Genomic DNA, 25798 nt, shown 5'->3' with positions numbered 1-25798 from the left:
GTAAAAGGTATGAGACCAGCGACATACCGTCAAACCGTCGGAGAAACATCATCCACAAATACTGCAAAACAGCAAGAGCCGACAATTGCGAGAATTAAGAACAGATGTCAGACAGAGATTCACTTCAAGAATCTTTATTATATGTAACTCATTTGCGAAAAAATTGACTTACAAAGCTATAGTTGGAAGCATTCTTCAGTAAAGATTGTCAGTGTGTTATCATTATCATGTTCGATGGATGGATAGATGGATGGATGGAAGATATAGAGAAATACAGTGAAGAGCGGAGGTTTCACACACACACACACACACACACACACCAGGTAGGAGAAAACCCCTGGCACAGTCAGGAAGCGATCGCGAGATCCGTTATTCGAGAGTGATCTCGCAATCGTGGAACACAAGGAAGAGGAAAGACGATTAGGATCTATCTTTCCATCCTCAGTGAGATCGTAAGAGTCGGAGCACAAGTTGAGAATACGAAAAGTAGGCGAAGTAATCGGCCGTGCAATTTTCAAAAGAAATGGTGCCGCATTTACCTGGAGGGTTTTTGGAAAATTACGAGAAACCTAAATCTGCAGGATCGGATGTGGAGTTGAACCGTCATCTTGCCGAATTCGAATCCATTGTGCTAATCAATGACTCACCTCGCACCATTGAGGAGCAGAAAGTATGCAATGAAGGATGTAGCATCTTGCTTCGCCTTGGCGTGTGCGAGTGTTCCAATGGGTAGTAGGGTGTCTCATGTCTCTGTTTGACATCAGCATACATCAAGAGCATATCTGACAATAAGTTAATAAAGTTTTCTGTGGAGGCATTCGTCTGTCGACTATAGTCAATTCTCATCCTGTTGGTACCTACAAGACCATGAGCTGCTGACAATATTATCAGAGAAATTAGGTCTTATTCTAAGACTCACCAGAAGTTGTTTTTAGACACCAATCACAAATGGAAGTCTAACATTCTGCGTGGTGTCTGTTTGTTCTAAATCGTGTTTCCCTACCACCTTCGTGCAACGACGATCTGAGCGTGTTTTTTAGGGAATTGACTAGTTTGAACCTGGGACCTGTTGCTGGTAAGGAGACGCCAGACCACACATGACATGTAGAGTTCAGAAGATCTGAGTGAGACTAGCGATGATATAGTCGAATACTTAATGATGTCATTGTCAACTCCACTGCACTCCCTGTAAAAGAATCTTAGTATTAACTACATTTAGTGGAAGGGGTCCAAGGCTTTCCTATTTTTAGTTAGCTGGTAAAATAGTGTCGAAAAAGCAGTTACGTTTACCAATGGAATTTTTATTCTACTCACAAAACATTGTTTATAAATTGTGCTATTGATGAAAGGAAATATTTTAATACAGGATGATAAAAACCAACTACGTTCAACAAAAATGTGAACAAATATTCCGTGAATGGGTTTCCAAGTTCTATAATGGACCGAAGGATGACCTATGCCATATCACATCTATAATCTGGTTTAAAGTAAGTTTCATAAAAGAAAAAACTATCAAAAATGGTCTACAGTGACCCTCAACTATCTTTAATTACTTATTTAACTCTTCATAAATTACAGTGGCTGATGTGGCTTTCAGTAATTATATGTGTTGGATTAGCCTGACACCTTACAGAAGGAAAGAGGTAAATGATAGTGATAATAATCGCAATGTGGCTTAAGAAGTGTAAAATATGCACGTTAAAATTGTACACTGGACTGGAAACAGAATCCGGATTTCTATTTTCACTTGCAGTGACGTAAGAACTCAGAACTCCTTGTGCGTCTAAAGAGTAAAGTTTCTTCCATCAACAGTAACGTTCGTACTATGCTGCAAGGAAAGTGACCAAGTGAATTTGAGTCGGTCTGTCAGCCTAGGATGGAAAAATCTGCTGGTAAACCAATTTCTACGATGGGTAATGTGACGAAACCTGCGAGTTGTCGTATTCTAAGTTTGGCGTTGGCGTGGCTCCACGGGCAGCTCGGCAAGCTGAGACTCGTCAGCAACCGCGTGGTGCCGAACATTAGCTGGAGAAAGAGGGATAGCCCCAGTACGTGGTCCAGGTCGACCGTGTGGCTAGGATTTCCATGTTGACGCTGTGTCAAGGCATGGGATTTGTGTCGATGTAGGAGACTTGTACACCGGGAGTGCCAAAGATGGCGGACTTTGTGAAACCATAATGGCAGACATTTCTCATTTCATGTAGAGATTAATAATATCCAGAGGTATCATGATACCTTTAAAAAACATGTCCATTACTATTATTGCACGACGAGTCTGATGGTGTAATCAGATTTTCAGTATCTTCATTAGTTTAAAGTTTAGTATCTGACTGTAATTTATACAAGGAACACCCAGCAACCCATTTTCAAAATCTAAACAGTTCATCCGATTTTGTCGAACGATGTATCTTTAGAAAGCTAAATTGGTATGAATTACAGGCATGTAACTTGACTAGCACATGAGTTACTGGAAGTCAAAGTGGCTGATTGCTATCGATTACGTCAGGCCGTAAGTACTCCCAGTGACACGAAAAACCTGTAGCAGCGTGCTTATAAATGTATTTATTTGTCTATATCTTTTTTTTATATCCGATATATACTATTCATAAAGAAATTTGTCAAATATTTACTGTGTTTTAGAAAGCACGGAGACATTAGGCTACTGACCTACTTTTGATTATAGTCCCTTGATGTATGTATATGTATTTAATAAAGTGTGTTGAACGTGTTTATGGTCCAACTGCAGGAATATTTATTTCATTACAAGTTATTTAAATGTAAATCCAGTATTTCGTATGTGTTTCAATATTTTTGTGAGTGTGTGTTGGCTTGGAACCATGGCGGGAGCGCTCTATCCAATCAGTGCTCGTTACTACAGTATGTGACTACAGAAGTCAGTGGAGAGACAGTGTGGGGGTGGTGGAGGAGCATCGGGTCGCACGGGAGGGTGCTGAAGGGGAAGGCACGATAGACGGTCGCAGGAAATACTTGGAGAGTTTTGAGCAATTTGAGTGTGGTCACGGGAGATACAAATACGCTCCTGGAAATGGAAAAAAGAACACATTGACACCGGTGTGTTAGACCCACCGTACTTGCTCCTGACACTGCGAGAGGGCTGTACAAGCAATGATCACACGCACGGCACAGCGGACACACCAGGAACCGCGGTGTTGGCCATCGAATGGCGCTAGCTGCGCAGCATTTGTGCACCGCCGCCGTCAGTGTCAGCCAGTTTGCCGTAGCATACGGAGCTCCATCGCAATCTTTAACACTGGTAGCATGCCGCGACAGCGTGGACGTGAACCGTATGTGCAGTTGACGGACTTTGAGCGAGGGCGTATAGTGGGCATGCGGGAGGCCGGGTGGACGTACCACCGAATTGCTCAACACGTGGGGCGTGAGGTCTCCACAGTACATCGATGTTGTCGCCAGTGGTTGGCGGAAGGTGCACGTGCCCATCGACCTGGGACCGGACCGCAGCGACGCACGGATGCACGCCATGACCGTAGGATCCTACGCAGTGCCGTAGGGGACCGCACCGCCACTTCCCAGCAAATTAGGGACACTGTTGCTCCTGGGGTATCGGCGAGGACCATTCGCAACCGTCTCCATGAAGCTGGGCTACGGTCCCGCACACCGTAAGGCCTTCTTCCGCTCACGCTCCAACATCGTGCAGCCCGCCTCCAGTGGTGTCGCGACAGGCGTGAATGGAGGGACGAATGGAGACGTGTCGTCTTCAGCGATGAGAGTCGCTTCTGCCTTGGTGCCAATGATGGTCGTATGCGTGTTTGGCGCCTTGCAGGTGAGCGCCACAATCAGGACTGCATACGACCGAGGCACACAGGGCCAACACCCGGCATCATGCTGTGGGGAGCGATCTCCTACACTGGCCGTACACCTCTGGTGATCGTCGAGGGAACACTGAATAGTGCACGGTACATCCAAACCGTCATCGAACCCATCGTTCTACCATTCCTAGACCGGCAAGGGAACTTGCTGTTCCAACACGACAATGCACGTCCGCATGTATCCCGTGCCACCCAACGTGCTCTAGAAGGTGTAAGTCAACTACGCTGGCCAGCAAGATCTCCGGATCTGTCCGTCATTGAGCATTTTTGGGACTCGATGAAGCGTCGTCTCACGCGGTCTGCACGTCCAGCACGAACGCTGGTCCAACTGAGACGCCAGGTGGAAATGGCATGGAAAGCCGTTCCACAGGACTACATCCAGCATCTCTACGATCGTCTCCATGGGAGAATAGCAGCCTGCATTGCTGCGAAAGGTGGATATACACTGTACTAGTGCCGACATTGTGAATGCTCTGTTGCCTGTGTCTATGTGCCTGTGGTTCTGTCAGTGTGATCATGTGATGTATCTGACCCCAGGAATGTGTCAATAAAGTTTCCCCTTCCTGGGACAATGAATTCACGGTGTTCTTATTTCAATTTCCAGGAGTGTATTTCGTAGTGCCGACTTGTACACTTGCGAGATTTCCGTGGCTTCTTCAGTGAAGTCGTAGTATGCGTTTAGAAGTGAATATCTCGTAAGCTACGTTGGTGTTCATAACTAATTACGTGAAGTAGTAATCAATTGTTTCCCTGTTATTCACCTTATATTTTTTTTTATTGCTGAACCATCGACACCAGTAAGTGGTTTGCAATTCTGTGCTCGTGCTCATCATTTAAAGTCGTTAAAAATAGTACCTGCCGATTTTATTTAATTGCAATGAAACGCGCCAAAACTCTTTACATTTCAACTTTGAGTCTGAGGGTACGTAGTTGAGGGCCATTACTATTTTTGAAAGCTTGCAGTAGGATTTTTTCCCTGGTCTGATCCACAAGTTATCTTCGGTCACACTTTCTGTATTATTGTGACCATGTCACATGACTGCACCTATGAAGTGACAAAGTGCTTGTGATAGATCAGACAACTCCGCTGTCATCACCTACATTACCAAACGCCTAAAACAGTAATAATGTTCCAATTGAAGGCTGCTAACTGACAGCTGCCAGGGGCAGCTATCACATTGAAACCATAATGAATTAAAATGGCGAAGATAGAATCGTTAATGAAGTATAACACTTTACACTGAAAATACGTTTATTATTGACACCGATGTAGATCTAAAAAAGAACTGAACTCCAGGACGAGGAGTGCAGATGCTTCTACAAACTTCAAATATTCCAGGAAACTGATATTATTGTTAATATCCAGTATTACATGATGTGCAAATCTAAAAGATCTTTGGAAAACCTGCCAGACGTAATACAGCAACTCAGCGACATTAATCACCACGCCACACTGCAAGCTGTGCAGCTACCGGCTTTGGTTCCTGTCATGCAGAAAACGCGACTCACTGTTTCAGAAGCTCTAATTGGCACAAAATACAACACACTGGACCTATCTCTTGTCGATGGTCCTCTGTATGGCTGAACTGGGGAATCCTCACGTTCTGTTCGTATTGTTATCGTTTTCACAGTGATGACCATTGAAGCTAGACTCTCCAGCCGAACCTACGCTGACGTCCAGTTGATCTTCAGTTTCCTTGGACCTCTGATTGTCGATTTTCACCAATGGACTGTAGTAGGACTTCTTATGGAGTACACGTACAACGTCTCTGCGCTTCTGTCCTCTTTGTTCAGGGTCATAATCGTCGACTACGTTTGTGACATCTGACAAGCGACGAAACATGCGACATGGCCCAAAATAGTGTTTCAGCACTTTTCCGATTTCCACTTCCCGCATGGGAGTAAAAATCCATAGCAATTCTCACGAGCTGTTTCTCACTGAGCGGATGTTTGGTAATATACCTCTCTCAGTCCTTCTCCGATAGTCCAGCGCTCTTATGCGAACCAGCTGCCATGCTTCTTCGGTCCTGTGGATGGGATATATCACGTAGTCATCCTGAGTACCTGGGCTGATACAATGTAAACAAGTGGATACTGTACAGAAGTCATTAGAGAACTCAAGAGATATAACATTTGGTTGAGCTCTGCTGAACCCAAGAACTGGTATCAGTGAGCAAGGGTGGAGTGAAATCAACGAATTCTTTCGGCAACAACTGAACCAACTTCATCTCCAACGGACTCGTATCGTCTGAAGATAACAACAATAGAATAGTAAGAAATTCGCACACCACAGAGAAGCCACGGTGTTATAAAGACTTACATTGAAGAAAGGAAAGATTGGTAGATATTAAGTATAATATACTGTGAAGGAGAAACTAAAGACTCACTGAAGTTTATGTTACGGGATTATTTCAGGGGGAGGGTATGGAGAGAACCATCAATTGCTCCTGCCATGGCAAGTATGAGAGCAGCTAACAAAAAATGAAACACGAAGATTCGCCACAGGCTACAAAATTGTAGCCCATAAACGCAACCTAATCGTAACGGCTTCATTAGGTCAGCAGAAGGTACCAACTACTTTTCTATTCGGGTCGTAATGAGCGCCCAGGGCTATAAAGACAGGACTTCACCGACGCGCACGCACTTACGTCGGGACGCCCAGGAATTCTGTTGTTCTTTGAGACTGGCATGCATATTTCCAAGTGTTGAAGGTTACGCTTAAAGAACGTGGCTGGAAAACATCTCATTGGCCGAAACATACCTCATACATCTCTCTGAGTGTCTCATAATATGGACAGCATGAAGTCGGACAATGCGTGAACGTGCTTCGCAGCACTGAAAGATTTCATAAAGAGTTCCATCGCTGTTCCAAAAAAACTTGAGAATGGCATTTGACCTAATATTTCTTACCAAGCATTCCAGCTGCTTCTTGTGACTGTGAATAAGGCTGCGAGACTTCAGGCATTCTCATAGACCGTGTCATTACTCCAAGAGCATATATGCTTTTTGCATAGTGTAGCAATTCCGTAAACGGCAGATATTTTACATTCTGTGCTAATTCAGAAGAAAGGAAATTACAAAAAAAAACTCTTGAAGTTTTTGACAAGATGAATTATCGTATGATGTTCTAAACGCAACGTGTAATGTTGTATTTATCGGGAACAATGGAAGTTAGGTCCTGCTCAGGAAGTAGACACAGGTTTAGCCGGCGAGACGTCTATTAATACGCTAACAATCTGTATAGGTCACAACGCTGCTATTATTGTGGAAAGTAAGCGATACCAGTAACGCCAGTGCTCCTGTCTAGATCACTGTAACGTTAGGATGGCGCTGCTGTTGCTGATAATCTTTTTATATTTTTGACCCACACTCATGTGACAATGTTTGAATATTTCCGTCGTCTTACTGTACAAAATTATTTGTTTTATTTTACTATCATGATTTCGGCCTTAAACAAAAGCGTAGAAAGTGAGAATGACCAGAAATATAACATGAGTATGCCATTAAAAGGTCAGATTAAAAATTGTCGAACTGATACCACTCACATGTTGCGTATAATTAGACTTCGTTAACAGAACACATCGTCAAGAACTATTGAACTGGGTGTCCCACACTGAAGATAAACACAGAATCACCGATATATGTGTGGAAGACAGTATGCTTCCCACCCATTTAATCCCTGATTCCATGTCAGCTCCTCCACCCCTCTCTCCCTGCTTCTAATACTTGTACTTTTATCCCACTGACAACTGTTCCACACCTGCCCCTAACACCATTTCCAAATGCCTTATACTTGACTGTATTGCATGACCCATTGCCCCGTACACCCCCCTCGCTCTATATCTACAAACATCCGATCATTGTATGATGTGTGCCTTTAATATGTTATATTTCATGCATTATACCTCTTTCACAACATATTGGTTACAACACATAATGTTTCAATGGCAAATTTTCTTAATTTTCAATGCTATGTTTATATGTGACACATTGCACTGCTGTATGGATGTTTCTCATTCAAGCCAGTATACGATATAGAGTACTCCTTTCAGCATGATGTCATATTTTTCTGCTATAAGCACATCTTTTACTCTTTGTATGTACAGATAACACTGTTCTTCCAAAGGTGTATTCACAGATAACATATTTCTTCCAAAGATGTACTATTTAATGTATCCATGATGTTTCCGTAATCATGCATTATATACTGCAGATATATAACCCACAATGTTCGTGTTTGTCCAACGGTCCAAAAGTAACTTCCGTAGTATTTTTCAAATAACGTTGAGTTCACATGTAACTACTGAATTGTTGTTCTTTCTGTGGCGCATTTGCTTTATGGGTGGAAAACTTATACTACATATCTGCCATATGTTTCGGTGATTTTGTACTTACCTTCACGCTGTGACACCTAGTTCTATAGACCTAGACGATGACTTCGTTTAAAAAAGTCTAATTATACCAAACATATAAATAGCATTACTCCGATAATTTTTATGCTGATATTGTAATGGCATACTGACGTTAAATTTTTGGTCCTTCTCGCTTTCTACACATTTGTCCAAAAATGTTTACAGTGTTTCTCTTGATAATGACTTAAGGCCGAAATCATGCCAGTAATATACAATAATGAAGTTCATCATTCAACCCCTGTTGTTTTGGTAGTGGCCTTGAGTTCGAGGAATATCTCGATACAGCACTCCACATTATTCCATCCTGTGCAAGCCTCTTCAATTCTGCATAACTGTTGCACACTACTGGCTTATTGTAATCATATCTTGGTCTCTCTCTAACCATTTTACTTCCTTCCGTTACCAAATTGACAAACCTTGAGTCCCTTCTTTCAATATATTCATCAGTTCCTCTAATGTGTCAACCTTTTTATCTGAAAGTACTACTTGTAACCTACGTCCTCAACTATTTGCTGGATGTATTCCAATATCTGTCTTCCCCTACAGTTAGCTGCATCTAGCGCCATGCAAGTTATATCCTGATGTCTTAACAGATGTCCTGTTATCCTGTCCCCTCTTCTTGTCAATGTTCATCGGCGTTTTTTTATTTCTCCTTCCTGAACGTTGATTCCACCAACAAATTTCTCCTTGTTTTTCTTTACCACGTACTTGTCATTACAGATAGAATGACATCGGGTATAGGCTACAGCCTTACCTCATTCCCTTCCACTGCTTGCCTTTTAAGCCCTTCTATTCCCGTATCTACTGGCCAAACTTTTCGATCCCTCTACTCTGCTCCTGTTGTCATCAGAATTTCAAAGAATTTATTGTGGTCAACCATGTAAAAATATTTGTTTAAGTTTGTCTCTCTCCTACTTATCTTCTAACAAATGAAATAACGCACAGGAAAACTGGCACCTTACTTGTTCCTAAAGTTCTCCGGAATACAAGCTGATCTTCTTTGTGATTGGCTCATACAATTTTTTTCATTTTTCTACAGATTACGTTTAAATTCATTAATTCAAAAGAAAATGACCTTCAATGACGAAGGAGAGTCCACGTGAACATTATGCAATTCTTTTTCGATTTCTGGCGCAGTCCAACCCTTCAATGGAGATGTTTAGTAACAGAACAAAACTTGGTTTTCTCGACTTTCAGTCGCAGTCGACACACTGAGCAATTCAGACGGTTGTCAACAATGAACTGTACTCTGTACATTGGTGAAATTCTTTATATGATGCTTGGAATAATCAAGCTTACCAACCATGAAGGTGCAACAAAAATATTGCGCTCATGATGAAATTGGTAATTTTTTGCGTCATCGGTCTTCTGGTTGGTTTTATGTGGCTCATCACGTCTTTTTCTCCTGTAAGAACCTTTGCATCTCAGAGTAGCACTTGCACCCAAGAGCCTCAATTAATTGTTGGTTATATTTCAATCTTTGTCCTCTTCTACTGTCATCGAAGTTATTCTCAGATGTCTTAACATATAACATATAACATATGTCGTGTCTGTCTGTGCATTTTGTCTTTGTTCTGTTCACATTCAGTCCATAAACATTGTGTATTCACTTGGTAAATTATCGAAGAAAAAGGAAAGAATAACTTACCACCTTTTCAAAACATTTGGTTAATTTTTTTAACAAGTCAGTTGTTGGTGTTTTTGTTGTTGTCTTTAGTCAAAAGACTGGTATGATGCAGCTCTCCATGCTACTCTAGCACGTGCAAGCCTCTTCATCTCCGAGTAACTATTGCAACCTTACTGTACACATCTCTTGGTCTCCCGCGACGGCTTTTACCCCTCCCCCCCCCCCCCCCCCCGCCCTACTTCACTCCAGTACTAAATTGGTGATCCCTTGACGCCTCAGAAGTGTCCTACTACCCGATCCCTTCTTCTAGTCAGGTTGTGCCATAAAGTTCTCTTCTGCCCAATGCCATTCAGTACCTCCTCATTATTTACGTGATCTACCCATCAAATCTTCAGCGTTCTTCTGTAGTGTCACATTTCAAAGGCTTATATTCTCTTCTTGTCTAAAACGTTTATTGTCCGTGTTTCACTTCCATACATGGCTCCACTCCATACAAATAAGTTCAGGAATGAAACAAATCAGTTATAGCACCTATTTGTTAATTGTAAGTCAGTAACAATGAAGAAACGTTAGTTGCAGATTACTTGTTTACGTACTTAGTCAAGGTGTGTAACCTAGACCCTAGCCGTTCGCGGTCAGAGCTATTACCAAATGAGGTATTTCGACTGAACACACAATCCCCTAAAACTGCTTTAGTTTTGTGGACGCTGAAGTTGTCAAAGTGGGTAGTTACATGTCGCGACACGAATCAGTTGGTAAGAGTGTACCCCTTAGAAGGCAGGGATCGGGTTTGGAATCTCACTCTAACGTACTGTTTCAAAGAGTTTCACAACAAAACCTCGCTGTGAGATTCATTGCGTTAATTATATACGTTGATTCGCTTACAGCTACAACTACATAACCTCATATTAATACATTACTGATGCTTGAAATCGTTAACTAAGACTTACAATCTGCATTCAATCACAAACATTTATATCTAAAAATTACGTAAGTTTGATAATTCTTTCTTTCAAAGTAATGCCTGAGCTTTGTGTTTTAAGTTCATTGCCTGTAAGCTGTACCTGTAGAACTCGTAGCTCAAATACTGTCATCGTCTTTGAAATGTTAGTTATCGCTGTACTAGTTAGGGTACCAAAAATTAGTTACATTTGGTTAATTCTTTTTAAGTCGATATTGTTATTTATGGCGTTAGACTGAAGAGTATTTTATATGTTCTACTGGTAAATACTTGTCAAACTTCCTCCTTTCACATGACCCACGAACGGAACAGCAAAACATATTCCATCGAAAACTTACAAGCGCCGAGATATACAAGAAGCTCCGTTTCATTCTTTCTCACTGTAATAGACAAAAGAAGTGTAACGAGAAATTAGACAGTGTTCACCGTTATTGAAACGGAATGATATTTTCGTGTGCAAGTGACTTGACAGACTTGCCAAAAACGCACAGATTTAAGTTACGGAAGTTCTTGCAAACCATAATTTTTGCTTTGAGCAACTGACTGAATTTCAAATGTACATGCGAAGGATACTGACATGTTCCTTTACCATTCTTGTTGAATAATATTTGAAGACAGCAACAGATAAACAGTCAAGGTACTGGTCGTTTAACACTAACGCTTAGTATCATCATTTATTTACCAGTGCATTGAATGTCAAACTTGTACGTAACATGGTATTATAATGAGCCACATGCCACCCTATCCAACACTCATTTATTCGTCTAGTTATATCACAGCTGACCGTGGTTCGCTGCTTAAACACACAACACTGAATTTATGTAATAAGTACATGATTAATCACGATCCGTTCAGGACGGTAATTGCAATTAAGTATAATAGATTTGAGTGGGCAGCTCAGGAATGGACGAAACGCAAAATCTGATCACATGTATGAGGAAACATCTATACAATGTGACCGAGCGAGGTGGCGCAGTGGTTAGCACACTGGACTCGCATTCGGGAGGACGACGATTCAAACCCGCGCCCGGTCATCCTGATTTAGGTTTTCCGTGATTTCCCTAAATCGCTCCAGGCAAATGACGGAATGGTTCCTTTGAAAGGGCACGGCAGGGCTTCCTTCCCCGTCCTTCCCTAATCCGATGAGACCGATGACCTCGCTGTTTGGTCTCTTTCCCCCAAAGAACCCAACTCAATCCTATGCAGTATGGAATTGACCACTAGGTGGCACAACAGTCGTATCCAACAACATAAATTGAAGTCGGGGAGTACCGTGTTGTCAGCAGTGCAGCAGTAACAGTAAAATGGACGAGTGAGGCGAGCTAAGTGACTTCGAACAGCGCTAGTCATTCGGTGTCACTTGTGTAACAGATCAATTAGGGACATTTCGATAATTCTAAAGCTGTCGAAGTGGAGTGTTGGTGTTGTGACAGTGAGGTGGAAACAGACAGACCTAATATACTGACTGTTTGGGATCGTAGAACATTTTGGAGGGTGGTGTGTTACCAACAGCCCATGTACCACAGGGACTGTGAAGAGCGTTAAAAAGAATAGGGTGTAGTGGTAGAGTGTCTCCTCGTAACCTTCACATTTCTGTAGCCAGTACTAAGTGACACACAAAAGAGCGGAGCCATTGAAAAATCAATGAGTGGGAAAGAGTCATTTGGAGTGATGACTCACGGTATATAATCTAGCGACCCGATGCAAGAGTTTGGGTTTGTGCGAAAGTCTGGAAGACGTCGCCTGGGCGGCCGTTGTGGCCGAGCGCTTCAGTCTGGAACCGCGCTGCTGCTACGATCGCAGGTTCGAATCCTGCCTCGGGCATGGATGTGTGTGATGTCCTTAGGTTAGTTAGGTTTAAGTAGTTCTAAGTTCAAGGGGACTGAACAACCTCAGATGTTAAGTGCCATAGTGCTCAGAGTCATTTGAACAACTTTTTGACGTCGCCTGCCGTCATACATAGTGGCAACAGTGAAGTACAGAAGAAGTGGTGTTGCTATGTAGTGGTGTTTTCGTAGTTATGGTAAAGCCCCCTTACTGTGTTTAAGAGAACGCTACATGTGGAATGATATGAACATATTTTATAGCATTGTGCCGTGCGTAAAGTGGAGCAACAATTCGGAAACGATGATTGTATCAGCTTGACAATGCACCTTGCGTGAAAGTAGCATGTGTGCAGCAATGGTTTCTGGAAAATAACGTTCGTCAAAGGGACTTGTCTGTTCACAATCCCGACTTGAACTCCGTGTGACAGCTTTGGCATGAGTTAGAACGTCGATTTTGCTCCAAACCTCAGCGTCCAATATCCCTACCTTCTCAGGATTCGGTTTTTGCTGGAACACTGGGGTGCCATTTCTCTACAGCCATTTAGACACATCATTGAAAGTGTCCCCCAGCAGATTTCAAGCCGCCATAAAGCAGTAGGACTGACACATCCCATATCCCATATTAATGTTCACAAATAGATGTCCGGACACTTCTGATCAGATTCTATATAATCTGCTCAGTAAACGTTTTGCAACATCTACATATCTAAGATTCAACGGGAGGAAGGAATGAAATAATAACCTTTATGAAAATTATAAGAAACAAGTTCGGTATGAAGTAAAAACAAAACTAACTCTAACAACAATAGTGGCACTTTTTTCACATCTGTGAAGATCAAAATCTGTTGCTGAGAAACATCGTGTACCGTTACTTTAAATTTGAACATTTTAAGTTAGGCTTTACCGTGACTGATTGACATTAAATGAAACAAGAAGTTTACTGTAACCAGCCACTATTTATTTACCTCTGCGTGGCGTTTCAAAAGTTTAAACCATTGAAACTCGTCGTGGAGATAAATAAACAGTGACTGGTTACAGTAAACTGGTTGTTTCATTTAATCGTGTACCGTATCGCTCCAGCTCTTGCACTGCGACACTCTTGGATCTTCTTTGGCATGCTGTTTACAAGGTAATCAAAACGATGCTGCCTAGGCCTCACCCACTCTTCCAGTGTGGAACTCTTGAGGTTTCTTGTGACAACTGCAGGTTTTCAAGTTTCAACTAGCCCCAACTTTCATGTCAGCAGATACCGCAAACACTCCTTGTCGGTTGATTCCAACCTCCAAAAGGAATGTGTTTACGAAAGCGGTGGTACATATTGATGGGTTATCGTACTTAAAGACGAACACACCGTCGAAATGTTGACTGTATGGCTAGCCAACGGGTTGGAGGATGCTGTCCGCATACAGCTCAGCCCTCAAATCACACTCAGTAGTGATGACAGACGTCCCGCATCTATATACATGATACACGACGAATTGTGGCTGATCCCTTTCCACGAGGACTCCGTGGGATTGCTGTGCTGAAATATGCTTCTGTACCTACCTACCTCCACACTTTTGCTACCAGAATATCAAGCATCAGGCAAAATTCTGCTCTTGTGGGCAATGAGAACGCCACTGAGGCCGGCTCAAGTGTTTCCTTTTCCAGCTTCACGCACCACGGTGTTAATGGTTAGCAGTAATAGTCGTAATGCATGCCTCGAGGCCAAATTACTTCGTGAAGATGGTAGCGTGCTATCAGGTTCGGTGTAGGCTTCCCAGTTGAGGCAAAAAACACAGCACACTTAAATAACTGAGCACATCATTTCCGCGGTTTAGGTAGCCAATAACAAGAGTCGTCTTGGTGTTTAAACGTTTTTACTGTCATCTTTAGAAATATCAGGGAAAATTAGTCATGAGAAGTACTATCTATCGCAATATTATATCATTGGATCATGATTCGTCTCATACATAAAGTTGTCTTTTGTCTTTTATTGCTTCCTAACATACGTATAATTACAGAAATGTGGTTCTGCCTGGATAAAAGACAAATTGTTCCTTTTTAACAAGCAAACATATTCCGACGTAGTTTACCATCGTCAGTGGATTTACTTATTTTGTCAAACAACATAGAAATATGTTGTTGTTGTTGTTGTTTTCTTCAGTCCTGAGACTGGTTTGATGCAGCTCTCCATGCTCCTCTATCCTGTGCAAGCTTCGTCATCTCCCAGTACCTAGTGCAACCTACATCCTTCTGAATCTGCTTAGTGTATTCATCTCTTGGTCTCCCTCTATGATTTTTACCCTCCACGGTGCCCTCCAATGCTAAATTTGTGATCCCTTGATGCCTCAAAACATGTCCTACCAACCGATCCCTTCTTCTAGTCAAGTTGTGCCACAAACTTCTCTTCTCCCCAATCCTATTCAATACCTCCTCATTAGTTACGTGATCTATCCACCTTATCTTCAGCATTCTTCTGTAGCACCACATTTCGAAAGCTTCTAATCTCTTATATTTCGCATAATAATACTTAACAGTTTTGAGTTCATGGTATTTACTTTTATGAAAGTACTAGCAGAGAAACCCGGCCTTGCCAAGGTATTGATTTATAATTGTGCGTGCTCGCCCGTTCCAATCGGTGTCTCGCTTTGTGCTTAACGTTTATGACGTCATTTTTCCTGAACTATGTATCTTATAATGATATCTTTTTGTAGGTGCGTTTAGCGGCATTAATGTATACTTTCTGCAGTATGTGTTCGAATGGATTTAGTTATGAAAAAGTAATAAATTATAACGTCATATCTCTTGTACTTGTACTGCATGAACAGCGGATAAAAAGTAATCGATAAACATTTTCCATTAAACCATCTTGTTGCGGTCGTCAGATAGAAAAAATAATTCGTGTGAAAGTATGTGTTAAGTCGAATGCAAGTCGCTAAGTGCGCTCGTTCTCAAATAGTGGACGAATAGAGTCTGGGAATTAACGCACAACGGGCTACAGTTCTTTTTCACTCGCAACCTCTTTGATAGGTGGATGGTTCTTAGCCCGACAGCGATTATAGACTGACCTGACAGAAAGGTATATGGGCACCAAGTTTGGTTCAAATGGGTGCACTGGTTCAGCATGAGATGTGTGTTCCACATTTTGTCCCAAACCAATCGATACACACACACACACACACACACACACACACACACACACACACACACACACACAAATACACATAGACATAGATTTTTAGAGTATGTATGGATTAACACAACAATATTAACAGAAAAATATATAAAATATATCTTCTTATTATATACTGATGGTTATGTGGCTGTCTGACTGTTTCAGTACAGGTGACGTTTTGCTGCAGATTATCATCTGCAATAAATTAGGACTTTTAAGTGTTATGTTACGCACATTGTTCAGTAAAATAGACGTGTTTCACAAAAGTGAAGATGAAAAATTGCTCATACCGCTTAAGCTGTGGACTCTAGAACAAATGTTTCCTTTACATATTTTCTTTTCATTGGTCAATACTACATCCTCCCAAAATATGGAAAGCAAAGAGCTTGCAGTAGAAGAGGTTCACTGTCAGAGGTATCGCTTACAACTTTCGACCCTGTCGTATCCAGGCCAGGGACCCTTACCTGAATTTGATACGTTTACCCTTCCCCATCTTCCCTGAAAGTTTGTAATATTATCACGGGACCACCCTCTACATCAGACAGATCAGGATGCTTCCCAACTTCTTTTACAGCACGTGCCATGATGCATCTCCATGGACGAACGTGACTGCTGCACATTAGTTTTTTATTGTTTATTTAGCCAGACCAGATTAGGACTTAAAGGCCATCTCTCACAATGGACGAAGAACAACTGATATAAGAAAATGCTACAAAAACTTTTTTAGTTTCTATGCATGGCTCGGGGTCAAATACGTACATGTGACAAATTGCTATGAGAACAACTATAGTTTCCAAGACGAATAATAGTAGTCAATAATATTAATAACAATAATTTGCATTAATAGTAATGATAATACAGTAATAATAATAATAATAATAATAATAATAATAATAATAATAATAAAATATGTGAAGGGAAAGAAAACATTGATTAGTTTAATACATTTTAAATAATGTTTGTATCATCAGAAACATGAGTTATAATGAAAGAGAAGAAAACTGAAGTGACAATGACAGCATCTCTTAAGAAAGAACATACATTCAGTAGTGGGCTCGGTGCATAACAGGGAGGGATATTTACTGGGGGAGAGAAGAGGATGAAAAAATGAGCTTAAGGTAAGTATATGGAAGGGAGAGCCACTCTGATAGAAGGTGGACCATTTGCTGTCTTTTGAAGTGTGAAAGAAATTTTATTTCTCTGCTATTTTGAGGAATATCTTTTTAAAGTTGCATTCCCGATACAGAAAACGATTTTGAGAAGGGGCTTCGTTATGCAGTGATATAAAATGGATTTAATTTGGTTGTAATCGAGTATTTATGCTGTGCTACTCGGACAGTAATATAAGAGTTGAAGATTTAGTTATCTTCAGTTTACCTTCATTTCGTCTGTAACGATAGAGAATGCGATATAGCAAACATGGAGTACGATTAGAGTTGCGGCCGTCAAAAAATACGGTTTTTGTAGCTTTGATGCACTGCTTAAATGCCGTAGTAAATGGTAGCATTACTTGCTATAATGGTAGCATTGGTAAGGATAGAAACATAAAATATTAATGTGTAAAGGAGACACTGGGAGCCGACTACTTCTCTTCGTTAGTTATTTTTTTTTCTTTGGCTGTTTGTTTTGCAAATAATTAGAACCACATTCAGTGTTAGTCCAGTGTGTACTTTATATTCTCATAAAATATGAATTGGAATTTATAGGCAATAAAAATTAGTTCATCGCTTAAGTTCTGCCCTTTTATGTAAGCAAAGCAGTTACTTTTGATACAAGTACAGTTCACAGGCACAAACATAAAAAATTTATAAATTTTTCTTTATTTTATACTCAATACAGCGTGCTTCATCATGATGAAAGGCGAGAGTTTTCTGTTAGTACTGAAAATGAAGCATGCCTGATATATTTCTGGCAAAGGACTGAAGTGATGTTTGATACATTTTTGTTTTGTAGATTTTTTATTTTACTTTTTATTGGAAAAGTTGCATTTTATAACGCTGTGCGGTAAATCTGTATTGTTTTCTTTATTTTTACTTCAGCAGCCCTGACGTTACGTCAGCGGTTTTCGACTAAAACCTGAATTAAACATTGACAGTTTCAGTTTTGCTATAAATAACGTTTAGTTTCAAGTAACAGACAGGAGGATAACTATGTAGAAGAAGAATGTTCCCTATGTGATCTAATCCTTTATATATCCTCATTTAGCTTTTAGATAGTTAACCACTTCCTCATTCAGTTTATAGAGAGTTAACCGCATACAGTTTTTAGAGGAATGTAGAAAGAGTGATCGGATGTGTAGAGAAAATTGTCGTTATAAGGTAACGCCCTATGGTCATACAACACACCTAACGTACAGGTAACGCGGGTACGACGTTTACTGACAAAAGCTGATAGGAAATCTACGGTCGTCTACGCTTGCTTGATAGTCTGTGGCAGTCGACGGTAGTTTGACATCTCTAGATATAGTAGTATATATGCTTATCGGACTGTAGCCATGGTAATAGCGAACGTTAAAAGTATGTTGCTGACAAGCATTCGTAATCAGTTCCACCGGAATGTGCTGTGTCACCATAAAGTCCTTGGTGAATAGAATAAAAATAAACAAGTATGGGGAGTGTTACTGATTCTACGAATATCCTGTTTAAGTTTACGAAGTGAGGGCGACACCATATTACGGACTGCAGTCGTGTATTCTATCCAGTCTAATATCCCGAATTATCCTCATACTGCTGGGTATTTGTAATTGAGTCGCTCATTAGTCTGTTTAAGGTTTACACTCATTAATAATGCATATAGGTATTTTCCATTTTTTAACTAAGTGAACGGCAATGGATTTTCTCCCATTCAAGTTTCGCTTCTTTCTTCTGAAGCATCTTCAGTGGCTTGATATATATAGTGCATTATGTGGTAGTTACAAATATGTTATTATGATACGTTTTCCCACGTTTCCCTCGTATCTTTTATATTATAAGCAACTTTTGTAGCACAAATTTCGTGAGGTTAGATTATCGTTTGGCGTTACTTACGATATCCACTGTTGCTAGTCCATGTGAGTCTGTGGTCCTGGAGACGTGTTTATGGGGTCCCCATGTTCAAGAGGGCCTGTTTCCGTTATTTTTGCAGCCACATTTATTACAACACTTCACTTGCACTTTTCATTGTGCGTTGAACGTTTGTGTGATTACAGTGTGTACTGTTGACCACTGTCGCTGTGTTTTTATTTTTCGTCCTTCGTTTTATGTTGTGTGTACAATTTGATATTTTCATTTGTTTTGTCTGTGTGTGTGTGTGTGTGTGTGTGTGTGTGTGTGTGTGTGTGTGTGTGTCTGTGTGTGTGTTCAAAAGTAGCTCTGAGCACTATGGGACTTAACATCGGAGGTCATCAGTCCCCTAGAACTTAGAACTACTTAAACCTAACTAACCTAAGGACGTCACACACAGCCCTGCCCGAGGGCGGATTCGAACGTGCGACCGCAGTGCTGCGGTTCTAGACTGAAGCGCCTAGAACCGCTTGGCCACACCGACCGGCTCTGTGTGTGTGTGTGTGTGTGTGTGTGTGAGAGAGAGAGAGAGAGAGAGAGAGAGAGGAGAGAGAGAGAAGGGGGAGAGAGGGAGAGAAAGAGAGAGGAAATTTCATTAATTATTTATTCTGGTTATGTTTCGCATTTCTCTTTGTTATAGTTTTAGTTGCTAACATAAGCAATGACTTACTGGTTTTATTGATTTAGTCAATAACTACTTTCTTTTTCATTTCAAGGGCTCTTTGTATATAATAGTTTTCCTGTAATGTCATGAGCTTTTTATTTAATTGTTCATTGCAATAATTTTCATGACATATCCTATATTGGATGGTACGTGTCCATGGTTTATCAGGTGTTTAGCAAAGGTAGAGTGGCTATTATCTGACTTCCAGCTTCTCGAATGTTCTTTATACGTACATAGTTTTGAAAGTCTTTCCTGTTATCCCCAGTTAGTATTTTAACTGGTATGTACCTGCTCATTGGTGTTTATGTAGTTTCTTTATTGTTGTTTGTAAATGTGAGATGAGTGTTTCTTGGTCTGTGAGCAATGCGTAATTCCTCTTTCTTAAGTGCTCTTGTTATTCTGTGTGTTAATAACAATTGTTGAGCAGATGCAGAGATACGTACTATAATTGCGCGGCATTGTCGCAGTGGCGCTATGGAATAAAACAATTCTTTAGGAGGCAACTGTAGTCAGTGCAGTCGACGTGCCACCACCACAAGCGGTGCTCGCGAGTTTCAGAGGACATTCCGTGAAACGCGAGAGGCACTGCAATCAAGAATGGCGTTCTAAATAGGGCGCGAATGGGCGAAAGCGGCTTACGCGCGCCGCGCTCGCCGGCGCAGAGTAATATTCGGAATACCGCCCGCGAGGACACGGTTTAATATCTCCTCTCGCCGGCGCGGACGGGAGACGAAAATAAATCGCAAATCTCATACGGCGCGCATCTGCCTGCAAGGCGCGCGCTGCGGGAAAAGCTTTTAGGGGAAGAGGCTGACTGAATGCCGGTCGTGTGTGGGTGTGTGCAGGACAGCAGCAGCCGCAGCAGCAGCAGCAGCAGCAGCAGCAGCTGAGCCATGGTCCGCCCCCAGACGCAGCTTGAGGCGCCGCCCCCGGCGAGGACCCACCGGCCGACGTGCCCGCCTCTGGTGCTCGCCGCGGCGCTGCTGTTGGTCGCTGCCGGTAAGTGATTGCTGCCGCCTCCGCCGCGGCGCTCGCCCCTGCCTGGAGGCACCTTGCATGCTTCCTCTCTTACTCTGTATAGTACGCAACTTAGCTTACAGTGATGTGGCAAAAGTCCTCCTGATGTGTCGGACCTCTTTAGCCCGGCGTAAAGCCCCAATTGGACGTGGCATGGATTCAAGAAGTCCCCCTCTTGTCCAGAATGTTCTTCAACCCAATGGCTTAAACCTGTCGCCCAGTGACGAGGTCACTGGGGAACGTGAAGTTCATTAATTACTGCAAACACTCTCCAAGTGACCGAACATATCCATTTGCAATCAATGATCGGTGCTCCCACCCTTACTCTTCTCTTGGGTCCTGATCCTGCTTCATGAAGGTCAATCGGTGTCACATGGATAAGGAGCATGGCCCACCAGAAATGCTTTCTGGCTAGTTTGCCATTTATAAAAACATCAAGACATCCCCCAGCAGGCAAAATCTCAGTAAGACTTTTCATCCTAGCCCCAGCCTTCTGCTCCTGTGGTCTGAGTTCATGAAACTTTGCTGGTTCTTTCTCAATTTGAAGTAGCTTCTCATAGACTCTTTCTCAACATTTCCATTTATGTCCTGATAATATATTCCACGGGCCATGGTGACTGATAATGGACTCTAGTTCACCTGATTCACCATTTGCAGAGTTTTGCACACAATATGGCATACAGTGTATCAACAATGTTCCTTTTCTTCATCAGGCAATTGGTAAGACTGAGTAGACAATTCAAAGCTCAAAGGAAAAGTTGAAGGCAGCAAAGCAGTCTTCTATTTGTGAAGCCACTCTAACAATCTTTTTAGTACATACATAGTGATGTCTCCATGACAAGTAACCTCGAACCATCCTCCAACTCCTTTGGCTGCAACAACATCTGCAGTTTCTGCCATACTGATGTAGCTTCCATAAAAGAAACCTGGAACAGGTGTGGATGTTCAGTAGGATCCCCACCCATCACGAGAACACAGGGCTGCCACTTTACATGAATGCTGATAAATTCACCAGTGGTGCCACCAAAACCAGCTGTAGTGCATTCACTTTGGCTGACCATAATCAGAACCCATGAATGCCATATATGCCATCTCCTCCTCCTCCTCCACTACCATCTCAGTACCTGCAGTAGCAGCAGCAGAAGCAGCAGAGGAGCCTATCGATTCCATCTAACCGTAACTCACACCAAGAAAGAGGCACCATCAGCTTGTTGGCAACTTTGATCCATTTCTTCTTAGGGTCTGCGCCACATTCGTACCTGTGGTGAGCGTACTGTAAGATATTCAGTACACACACCATCAGATTATTTGACTTGTCGCTCTAACGAAGTAGGCAAGTGTTGGCAATATGACTCGTGGTCTTATCGTGGCATGTTTATCTTCTGCCGTTAGGTCAGATGATAGAAATGCAACTTGTATGCTTAGAATAGCAGATTGACGGTAACCAACTTTAAACAGAACTTGATTAACTTTCACACAAATTTATTAAAATAATAATAAACATATAAAAAAACTTGGTTCTGGATGCTACTTACAATTGACAGTCTGAAGTTCCTTTGGTATTGGTACGTTAATCTTATTCTCACATATATCCCTGATACTTTACAAAAATGTCTATACATTTATCTTAATGGCTATGTACAGGAATATGGTAATCTTATTAGGCGCAGACTGAAACTTGACTATAGACTAGTACAGACAAATGTAGAACTCGTACAGATTGTTGCAGACAATTGCAGACTGGTACAGACTGGTGCAGATAAATGCACACTGAATAATTGGAGATCTGTACACTCCCTACCTCTGTAGGTCTGTGCACTCTGTACCTCGCGCGTTCATGTATCACGGCGAGAGTGTGATCCGCGAGGAGAAAAGGTTCAACGTTCGCAGCACTCTCATTGGCTGCGTTACATATTACTACGCCGATCGGCGGAAGCAGAATTTGGTCCGTCTCTATGGCAGCGCCTTCTCGTAGTGCGGAGACGGACGAGCGCTGCGCCTGCGCTGTTGTGCGTAGCGGGGTGCGCTCCAGTGGCAAAGTTGCGTACGCACTGACTACGCGGAACTATGTACACAACACAACCCAATGGCGAAAAACTGTCACCCAGTGACGTCGTTATGTGGGAACTTGAAGTCCGTGAATTACTGCAAACCCTCTCCAAGTGTCCTAACAGATCCATGTCCAGTCAATGGTCGGTTTAGTTAGGCCAGAGGAGACAATCGATTCCATCTAACGGCAGCCCACACCATCAAAGAGGCACCACCAGTTTATTGACAACTTTGATCCATTTCTTCGTTGGGTCCGCGCCACACTCGTACCATACCAACAGTTCTTACCAACTGAAATCGCGACTCATCTGACCATGCTGAAACCTTCCCGTCTCCTCTATATCTATTTTGTTACGCAACCTTCCCTTCTACAATAACCTATGAAACCTTCCTTTACGATTTCTATCTCTTGCTTAATAATAACAAATGAAATCTTTCCTTTGAAATTAATTCTCTTTCTCAATAGCAATAACTGCAATCTTCGCATATCAATTTAAATGCTGTTTATTAAAAGCGATTTTCTGATTTTTTCGACGAATAATTGAATGTGTCGTCGTCGTGGTCCTCAGTCGTTACCTGCAATAGTCCCATACTGTTACTTACCTTTTTTACTGTTACTGTAACGCCATCTGCCTGCTACATCGAACTGCAACATGAATATACTTACTCTGTTTTACTATACTCTATTAGCTGCTGGTGGCCTGTCATAATAAGTGGGTTTTGGGGATGGATTGTAATCAGTAATGCAATATTGCTGTCATCAAAAAGTAATTATATTCTGAAAACGATAATTCAAGTATTTACTGTTGGTAATGAAATGATTTTACAAACTTTCAAATGGGACTTAAAACAATACTCTTACAACTAGCATTGCGTAAACATACCTTCAGTAGTCTTGAGTTTCTCAAAAAAAAAAAAATTCAATAATATTAGTTCCTCTTATGATAATAGTTAGCTCATGTCTCTGTACATCCGTTTATAGTCTCTTGTAAATCATACCTGTTGGCTGGCAGGCACACCGCTCCTCTCAACCTCTCGCTTCAGACCTGCTACCGACTCGCTTCACATCTCGCTTACTGCTGACTTCCTACGAACGCTAAAGTGCGGTCTCTCCCGTGAACAATGCTTCTGCGGCAGACAATTCCTGCTAACATTACAAAACGTATCAATGCGCGCTCTTTCCCGCTCTTTTCTTAAAATGTATCCGTACGCGGTCTCTCCCGCCCTTCTTAAAATTATATCAATGTGCGGTCTCTCCCGCCAACAATACTTTGGTGCAGACATTTCCTGATACCACAATTATTTCCTAAATGACAAATATTAGTTATTCCTACTTAATCCTATTAATGAAATATAAACATCTTTAATATACACATTTACAATGCCACAGTTTTCCATTCGCATAGGGTCCAACTGATATAGTCAAGAGCCTAGGAGAGTCGCTGAAGACGATATGCAGAGGCACGTGCGTCTGTCGTCTGCTGCCATAGCCCGTTAACGCCAAATTTCACCGCTGTGTCCCAACGGATACGTTCGTCGTAAGTCCCACATTGAGTTCAGCGGTTATTTCACCCAGTGTTGTTAGTTAGCACTGACAACACTACGCAAACACCGCTGCTCTCGGTCGATAAGAGAAGATCGTCGGCCACTACGTTGCGGCGGTGAGAGGTAATGACTGAAATTTTGTATTCTCGCCACAGTCTTAACACTGTGCATCTCGGAATATTGAATTTTCTGACGATTTCCGAAGTAGAATATCTCATGCATCTCTCTCCCTCGTTAGAAGTCCGTTAATACCCATCGTCCGGCCAAAATCACCTGGGTACAAATGACAGTGCCACCAATATACTGTAATTTTATATCTCGTATATGTGAAACTACCGCCATCCGTATATGAGCATATCACTCTCTCATGACAATAAAATGAATCGCATTCGGGAGGACGATGGTTCAATCCCGCGTCCGGGCATCCTGATTTAGGTTTTCAGTGATTTCCCTAAATCGCTCCAGGCAAATGTCGGGATGGTCGATGAGACCGATAGCCTCGCTGTCTGGTCTCCTCCCCCAAACAATCCAATCCAATCCATTAAAATGAAACGAAATGATCGTATGGCATTTATTGGCCGGGATATCCCATTCAGGGTTCGGCCGCAGTATTGCAAGTCTTTTTAGTTGATTCCACTTCGGCGACTTGCGTGTCAATGATGATGATAGGCACACAACACCCAGTCCTCTGCCGGGAATCGAACCCGGGTCCCCTTGCGTAGTAGGCTGTAGCGCTGCCGCAGCGCTAGGCAGGCGGACTCTGTGTGTATAATGTGCTACCTGTCGTACACGGGTCAAAGCAAACTGTCGATTCACGACCTGCTGTACACTTCTTCCTCTTGTGAGATCGACTTCAGCGATTATATTGTTACGCAGTAAGTTTATTGGACGAAATATTAGTCTTTTCTGAGGATTTATGGATATGTTTGACTGATGATGTACCTGCTCACATAGTGCAACTACCAGTGTGCTAGCTGGGAGAGAAAAGGTGAGGTGGTCTCTGATCGAATTCGTGTGGCAGATTAATGACAGTTGGTCTGGTACATTGGTCAGCCAGAGTATGGTTGTAGGGCAGCTTCCCACAATCATTTACGTTCCAAATTCCATCTCTGAGTCTTCGATAAGCAAACAGTTGAAATACGATAAAACATAGAACAAAATGAGGCTGGATAGTTTTTTATACGCAGTTATGGATCTTCTATTGCTTACGTCGATAAAATTGATACACCACAGTACTGCTGATTTTTATTAGATAAGTAATGCAGTAGTGCTGTTTCGTTACTTTTAATAGATATCTGCTTGCGATGTAGTGACGGGAAATGTTGACAGCACCGAGTGGCGATAAGTAGGGACGAGCATCGACCAAGGCCGTAAGAGAGTGTACCCCCCCCCCCCCCCTCCTCTCAGGGACAAGTTCTTTGAAAGACCCCCATTGGTGACTCAAGGGGTCACTGGCCACTGGACAGAGGCTTTTGTCATGCAGAGGAAGTCGAGCCATTGTTTAGAAATGCAGATATGCAGATAGCGCCTCCCAAAGACAAACACCTGGCGAAAACATTTTAAAATCAGAAAAATGTGTAGGAACCCGCCCTCTTCAATTTGAACACACATTTGAAGGCGGGATGTCGACAAGCGCTCTAACTCTGCAGTT

At 42.0% G+C, this 25798-nt stretch overlaps 1 protein-coding gene across 6 annotated transcripts in view; it reads left to right on the top strand.

Annotated features, from left to right (window-relative positions):
• LOC126355736 (U-scoloptoxin(05)-Sm1a) overlaps positions 1-25798 on the top strand; it is a 1173513-nt gene that overhangs the window by 103754 nt on the left and 1043961 nt on the right. For 2 of the 6 annotated variants that reach the window (XM_050006106.1, XM_050006109.1), the window contains exon 2: positions 20390-20535. In XM_050006106.1, coding sequence (XP_049862063.1) covers positions 20430-20535 — 106 coding nt within the window. In that variant the 5' untranslated portion in view covers positions 20390-20429. Of the gene's footprint in view, positions 1-20381; positions 20536-25798 lie in introns of all 6 variants that reach the window. The other 4 variants (XM_050006111.1, XM_050006108.1, XM_050006107.1 and 1 more) reach the window with 2 other exon arrangements.

The sequence above is a fragment of the Schistocerca gregaria genome, chromosome 3 (genome assembly GCF_023897955.1).
Source record: "Schistocerca gregaria isolate iqSchGreg1 chromosome 3, iqSchGreg1.2, whole genome shotgun sequence".
In the NCBI taxonomy this organism is placed as follows: domain Eukaryota; kingdom Metazoa; phylum Arthropoda; class Insecta; order Orthoptera; family Acrididae; genus Schistocerca; species Schistocerca gregaria.
This window is presented reverse-complemented; position numbering and strand designations above follow the sequence as displayed.